General features: G+C 38.7%; 1 protein-coding gene across 2 annotated transcripts in view; it reads right to left on the bottom strand.

The window, feature by feature from the left end:
• LOC133657273 (catenin alpha) overlaps positions 1-8015 on the bottom strand; it is a 31308-nt gene that overhangs the window by 18292 nt on the left and 5001 nt on the right. The window contains exons 4-7 of one of the 2 annotated variants that reach the window (XM_062058398.1): positions 1690-1860; positions 1446-1618; positions 1260-1377; positions 986-1196 (exon numbers count right to left, since the gene is read on the bottom strand). In XM_062058398.1, the coding sequence (XP_061914382.1) occupies positions 986-1196; positions 1260-1377; positions 1446-1618; positions 1690-1860 (673 nt within the window). Of the gene's footprint in view, positions 1-612; positions 1197-1259; positions 1378-1445; positions 1619-1689; positions 1861-8015 lie in introns of those variants that run through there. The other variant, XM_062058399.1, reaches the window with a different exon arrangement.

Genomic DNA, 8015 nt, shown 5'->3' with positions numbered 1-8015 from the left:
GGGCTAGGGATCTTTCTGTGTGGAGTTTGCATGTTCTCCCTGTGACTGCGTGTGTTCCCTCCGGGTACTCCGGCTTCCTCCCACCTCCAAAAACATGCACCTGGGGATAAGTTGATTGGCAACACTAAGTTGGCCCTAGTGTGTGAATGTGAGTGTGAATGTTGTCTTGTCTATCTGTGTTGGCCCTGTGATGAGGTGGCGACTTGTCCAGGGTGTACCCCGCCTTCCGCCCGAATGCAGCTGAGATAGGCTCCAGCGACCCCAAAAAGGGACAAGCGGTAGAAAATGGATGGATGGATGGATTTCTTATGTCTTTTTTAATTCAAGTTCTGCCTCATGACAGTCAAACACAATTTCATCAGCAAAATATTCACTTTTTATGTTTATATTTCTGCTTACAATGTGCGTCATTTTCAAAATGTGTACATTATGGATTCTTCTATTAAATATGGTGTCCACGCTCCCAGGCTGTTCATTAACACTCCATTATAGACTATTTTCTAGTGATAAACTTGTAAATGATACTAAATATTTAATGTTTTTACTTTCATATTTTCTGCCTGAAAATGATTACAAGTGACATGTGACGAATTGACACATAAGCCATATTAGTACTTCTTGATGGATTTTTGTTTTGTTTGTGTCTTCAAAATGTAAATGCATTTTTTTAAACGACTTGTTTTATTTCTAAGTGTTTTCATTGATAATCATGTTATTCGTCAGTGCATTGCAACATTTTAATAGACTGTACATATCTTAATAGACAATAAATGTAATACCACAATCTTACATCACATTTAGTGCTGTGTTGGAATTGATCTCACATTGCAGTCAGCCATGTGAACCACTACACTACTGAAAACTACAACCACATGGTTTGTACTATTTTTTTTACATGATGTTTGTACTATTCTGTTTGCTCTCTTTATGTTCTATTTGTACTTGTCAGAGGTAGTCAGTACTTTTTGGAAACAATAAAGAGCACCTTTCCCTTGAAGCGTTAACTTGGAGCCATCTTGCACAGGCGACGCCAGACTCGGTGCAGCACAGTGCGATGAGGTCTTCCTCAAACCCAGATCGTCAGTTTGTGTGTTAGAGGTCTCCTGGGCTCGATGGAGCTCCAGGTTCCTCTTCCACTGGAAACATAACGCCATCGCCTCTGCTTCAGCTGAGTTCGGGGCAGGCTGCTTTAAACCCTAAAAGAGAAATAACATATCTAGTAACATTTCTAATTAAATAGCTGTGAGTGGGTTTGTTACTGTGATGCAGGCTGTTTCTGCTGCATGGACCCCTCTCAGGACTGTGTGGAGAAGGTTCTGCACGTTCTTCACCAGGATCTCGTCGGATGATTTGCAGCCAGGCGTTACAGCGTTGACACTGCAATACATTTTGTAAAATACAATACATTCATATGGTTCTTTATCAGACATTTTGTGGCTTCCAACCTGGAGAGGATGCTGAGCTGGTTAGTGATGGTGAGAAGCTGCTCCACTACGAGAGACAGTTCCTGTGCACATTGTTCATCCAGGCAGTGCTTGGCGATGACTTGAATAAATTCGGTCACTGATTGGCAGGTTGACATCACATCTTTGGCGGCGCACACAAACGCTTCTTTGTTCTTAAGAGAGAAAAAATGAACACCAAAGCCCAACGGTAATAACAGACAAAGTGCACTTTAGCGGTCATTACCAATAATGGGCCTCTGTTCCTCAGGTACTGAGTCATGTGGTAGAGCGTGTCTGCCATCTTTCTGGTCTCCTGGACTATTCGGTTATCTGTGGGATCCCAGCTGGTGCTTTCTTGCTTCAGAAAAAAGGAGGTGGAGGTCAGTGAAGAAGTGTCCCTGTAACCAGAAGCAACCTACAAGGAAATATGGACAATATTAATTGTCTGAATGTTGAACTCTTACTTGTGCAATCCGGGGGACCAAAACGGGCGTTACACGCGTTCCCAATGTGATTTGACTTTTCAGTTTAAAGGTTACCAGGGAGATTTGTTTATAAAATGGCATTGTGTTTTTCATTGCAACGTTGCTACTAGAGATGTCCGATAATGGCTTTTTTGCCGAAATCCGATATTGTCCAACTCTTAATTACCGATTCCGATATCAACCGATACCGATATATACAGTCGTGGAATTAACACATTATAATGCCTAATTTTGTTGTGATGCCCCGCTGGATGCATTAAACAATGTAACTTTACCATGAATTGATTAACGTGGACCCCGACAAGTTGAGAAACTTATTCGGGTGTTACCATTTAGTGGTCAATTGTACGGAATATGTACTGTACTGTGCAATCTACTAATACAAGTTTCAATCAATCAATCAAAAACAAGGTTTTCCAAAATAAGAGAACAACTTCAACTCCAGTTATGGAAAAAAGTGCCAACTATATATTTATTATTGAAGTCACAAAGTGCATTATTTTTTTTAACATGCCTCAAAACAGCAGCTTGGAATTTGGGACATGCTCTCCCTGAGATAATCCTAATACCCACTACAACTATGGGAAATACTATACTTTACTTTCACAAAATGCATTATTTTTTTTAAACATGCCTCAAAACAAGCTACAAAAACAATGAAGGCACACAGCTTCAGTCCAGAGTATACTAGACTACGTCCGCGTTTTACCGGGTATGTACCGCTCTGTACAGCGGCGTTTTAAAAAGTCATTAATTTTTTTTTTTAAAACCGATAATTTCCGATATTACATTTTGAAAGCATTTATCGGCCATCTCTAGTTGTTACAATAGGTCAGGCTATTCAACTACATAATGAAGAGGGACACAGTTTCAAGAGCCCAAGTAAATGTCATTATATTTATATAGCGCTTTTCTCTAGTAACTCAAATCACTTTACATAGTGAAACCCAATAGCTAAGTTATATTTAAACCAGTGTCGGTGGCACTGGGTAAAGTGTCTTGCCCGAGGACACAACGGCAGTCACACGGATGGTAAAAGCAGGGATCGAACCTGAAACCCTCAAGTTGCTGGCACGGCCGCTCTACCAACCCGAAATGTGGATGTTTTGCCAGAAAGTGCCTCCGCAGGTTATATTTCTTTGACACTGAGTTTACTTCATTGCAAAGTAATCACATCAGTTTTCACACTGCACTGTCAATAAATTCATTATTCTGGCCTCGCTACTCGTTTCCAGCGTGCGCAACTAGTTAACAGTATGAAGAAAAAGAAGCTACAGTTTTTGTTGAGGATGGATGTTCCTTCTTTTAAATTATTTTCCTTATTTATTTGTATTTCTTTATAACATTTCATTCATTTAGGTTTGTAAGACAGAAAATATAAACATAAAATAAACAACAAAATGTTAACGTCCATTGTGTGTATTAAATAATGTCCATTGTGTGTTTTACGTAAGTAAAGTAGAATGTTTAGTGTTAATATATTCACACAATTAATTACATATAATAAACTACAAATGATTACACAGAGAATAATTTCACCACACCTAGTGTGTGTGTGACAATTATTGGTACTTTAACTTTAATATAGAAATTACACAACATTCACACACCACACATTGTATGTGACTTACACTATTAGCATTGTCGCCCTCTACTGGTCAAATCTAACACTACATGTATTAAACTAGGTTTGAACGTTACTCAGACAAAAAAACAACACAACCATGAATACAACATACATCACAAAGTCAGCAATTTCAATACAAAACAAACTAAAGATCTTTATGCACAAATTATATCTACTTACGGTACAAATGTTTGACCAGCTTTAGTGATGAAGCTTACACGCTGGGATTTCTACCATTGTTGCTGCTTGTCTGGATCAATGTGTCCGTCGCTTAAAAGGTCCGCCAGAAAACAATGACTCCCAAACTTGCTTGGGGCACAACATTCATACTTTGTTGTCCAGACGTAGTTAAATGACACATTTTTGCAATTTATTTAGATTTTTTTTTTCCAGGGTTAAATGAATAGTCTTCTTCAATTTATCTCACTGCTGCGTCACTATGACACATATGCCTCCCTGTTGCCCCCTGCTTGGTGGCGGGAGTACTGCATACATGATCAACCCTTCTAATAGTTTCATCAAACTTATTTGGGTGATGTTCGGAGGGCCAAATGAAAAGCTTTGGCGGGCCGGATGTGGCCTCCGGGCCGCCAGTTGACTAACTTGTAAACGTAAAGTATACACACTTACTCTTAAGAACTCTATCGGCCCGATTGACTCCCATTGTAAACCAAATGAATCCAATTTTTGCTGATTGAAAAACAAGAAAACATTGTTTTGGTGTAACTGCACCCTTTGGTCATCAGATGGCAGCAGAAAACCATGATGCATTTACCAACTCTTTGTTGATATACTCGTTTATTGGCTTCACCACTGGCCATTTTTAGAGAAATGTCATGAGCTGGAGCTTATCCCAGCTCTCTTGGGACTACACCAGGCTAATGCCATCATGTGTGTTACAGGAAAGTTAGTAAAAGGTCAAATGAACCACTACCCTTCCTGTCTTTACCATGAATTGATTTACGTGTAAATTGAAAAACTTATCCGGGTGTTACCAGGGGCGTCACTAGCTTTTAAGGACAGGGGGGGGGGGGGGGGGGCTTAGCCCCCAGGACAGGGGTCGGCAACCCAAAATGTTGAAAGAGCCATATTGGACCAAAAATACAAAAACAAATCTGTCTGGAGCCGCAAAAAATTAAAAGCCATATTACATACAGATAGTGTGTCATGAGATATAAATTGAATTAAGATGACTTAAAGGAAACTAAATGACCTCAAATATACCTACAAATGAGGCATAATGCTGCAATGTGTACATATAGCTAGCCTAAATAGCATGTTAGCATCGATTAGCTTGCAGTCATGCACTGACCAAATATGTCTGACTAGCACTCCACACAAGTCAATAACATCAACAAAACTCACCTTTGTGCCTTCACGCACAACGTTAAAAGTTTGGTGGACAGAATGAGACAGAAAAAGAAGTGGCATAAAACACGTCCTAGAAAGTCGGAGAAAGTTATACTTGTAAACAAACTACGGTGAGTTCAAGGACCGCCAAAATTAGTAGGACAAAACGGCGCTCGCCAAATACTCGAATCAGTGAAGCATGTTTAATATAAACAGTGTGCTTTATAACAATTAGGGAGGTTTGCGTCATGTTTGTCCTCCTACGGAAACCATATTAAAACAAAAACTTTTTTTTCCCCCTCATCTTTTTCCATTTTTCATACATTTTTAAAAAAGCTCCTGAGAGCCACTAGGGCGGCGCTAAAGAGCCGCATGCGGCTCTAGAGCCGCGGGTTGCCGACCCCTGCCCCAGGAGATGCACAGGATGCGAGCGAACGTAGCGCACGAGCACAAAACTTCACAACAAAAAATAACAAAGACTTATAAATAATTAATTGTTATTATTATTATTTCAGTCGGTTTATTTTCAATGTGTGTTCAGTACAACAACAAACATGGGTTTAGTGACATTTTGTTTACAGCATCAACAAGAAACAATTACTTGCATGATCCTTCAAGATACACTGAAACACAATGAAAGTCATGGCATTAGCCTCTATGTTATTCATTCACAACATAGAGGCTAATGACACCACTTTTGCTCACAATACAATAATTGTTTGTTCCCAAATATTTTGAAGTTGCACTTATTACATTTTGGGAACATATGTGACTAAAATGGTTGTAAATTGAAGCCCTGGAAATATTACTTGATTACTTGAATTAAATTAATATCTGGATCGGGATAATTTGGCTTGTATATAATATATTTATATATATATATATATTTTATGGCAAGACGTAAAAGGAAATTAAATATATATGGAAGTCTGAATAGAAATGAGAAACGTTTATATATACTGTAAATAAGAAGGACAGAGTCCGTCTGCTGATCTAAAAAAGAGCCAAAGCTGTCAAAGAGCTGAGGGACCATCTTCAAAGTGCAATGCTGAAACAAATAATGCAAACAATAAAATGTAACTTCCAGGGCTTGAGATTAACATAGCCCCGTCGTCCCGGGGATGGTAAAAAAAAATGCACGGGACGAAATTAAATGCTCCCCGGGACGATGGCTTTTAACCATTTTTTTTCTTTTTCTTTTAATGTATTTATTCATTTCACATTTTATATTAAATGTCTTGGTTTTTCCACCCTCTGAAAATCCTATGAAATGTTTAACAAGCCATCCTATAATAGTACAACAGCTATTAATGTAACAATAAAATAAAACAAATATATTTAATGATGTTGTTTTCATTATTTTAACAATAGGCTAATGTATATTACTTTATATAGATTCTACAAGAAACACAAAACTTAAAAACTAAATTATTTATAATTGCAGACACAAGGTTCTTGTTCTGCAGTGCTGTGTGCTAATGTGCTTCGTACACCTGCAGGACCGCAAGCAAGGTTGCAGAGAAAATGCGGACTGGATTTTGAGTGATGTGGGCATTTTCTATATGAACAAGTCCAAGGACCGCAAGCAAGGTCGCAGAGAAAATGAGGACTGGATTTTGAGTGATGTGGGTATTTTCTATATGAACAAGTGGAATGGATTGGATACCGACGCACTAAAGGGGCTCTCTACCTTACGCTATGAAGTGAGGGGAAACTGAGTGAATAATGACACGTTATATGATTATGTATTTAAACTCATATTCGGGCCACTTTATAATGAATATGTCGGCATGTATTTGTAAAAAAAAAAAAAAAAAAGATTTTTTTTTATTTTTATTTTCTATTAACACTAAATTATTTAGGGGGGCTTAAGAACTTTTTAGGGGGGCTTGAGCCCCCCTAAAATAGGCCTAACAACGCCAATGGGTGTTACCATTTAGTGGTCAATTGTACGGATTATGTACTGTACTGTGCAATCTACTAATAAAAGTTTCAATCAATCAATCAATCAATCTTGACTTTGGTACTTCAGCATAGGAACAACATTTGAAGACGACGCTGAATATAAGACGACGCATCATTTTTAGGACATTTTTCTGAAAAACTAATTTGAAGAGAAAATCATATTTTTAAATCAGTGAAATAACTGGTAGATTGGAATTTTTTAAATGATGACTGCTCAACAGCTTTTTGATTACTTTACTTAATCGTTCACTAGTGATGGCTAAATGAGTGCCCCGGTGAGTATATGGCACACTCACTTGCTGCATTGACATTGCACTGATACAGCACTGTGTCAGTGTTTCATAACGGCCATCCGCTATGTGCTGGATTAAGAAAGTCACTACAATTCATCTGAAAATAAAATGGATAGTTAGCAAATAAAAAATATTTTAAACATGAGCCAACTAGTAAACAGGAAAATAAATATATTTACATTATTTGGTGCTAAAAGATCAAAATAAATTTCTATTGATGGATGATGCAATTAAAGATTAAAGATTAAAGTACCAATGATTGTCACACACACACTAGATGTGGTGAAATGTGTCCTCTGCATTTGACCCATCCCCTTGGGGAGCAGTGGGCAGCAGCGGCGCCGCGCCCGGGAATCATTTTGGTGATTTAACCCCCAACTCCAACCCTTTGTTGCTGAGTGCCAAGCAGGGAGGTTATGGGTCCCATTTTTATAGTCTTTGGTATGACTCGGCTGGGATTTGAACTCCAACCTACCGATCTCAGGGCGGACACTCTAACCACTAGTGATAGAGACGAAAACCAGTGCCAAACACGGCATGTCACAGCAGCTGTATCGGTCACATGGTTTTACCTGGAAGTGACACACCCATCGATGCATCGAAGGACGCATGTATCGCTCCTTGGGTTTTATAAGGCATCGAAGCTTCAGTATAGTTTGACCCATCAATGATCACCATCATCTTACCATTATCATACATTCCCCAAGTCACTGATGTACAGTAAAGTTAAAAGTTAAAGTGCCAATGATTGTCACACACACTAGGTGCAGTGAAATTATCCTCTGCATTTCAGCCAGCAGTGGTCGCTGCGCCCGGGAATCATTTGGTGAATAAACCAAATTATTTCAAC

This window comes from Entelurus aequoreus, linkage group LG09 (assembly GCF_033978785.1).
Source record: "Entelurus aequoreus isolate RoL-2023_Sb linkage group LG09, RoL_Eaeq_v1.1, whole genome shotgun sequence".
Classification (NCBI taxonomy): Eukaryota; Metazoa; Chordata; class Actinopteri; order Syngnathiformes; family Syngnathidae; genus Entelurus; species Entelurus aequoreus.
This window is presented reverse-complemented; position numbering and strand designations above follow the sequence as displayed.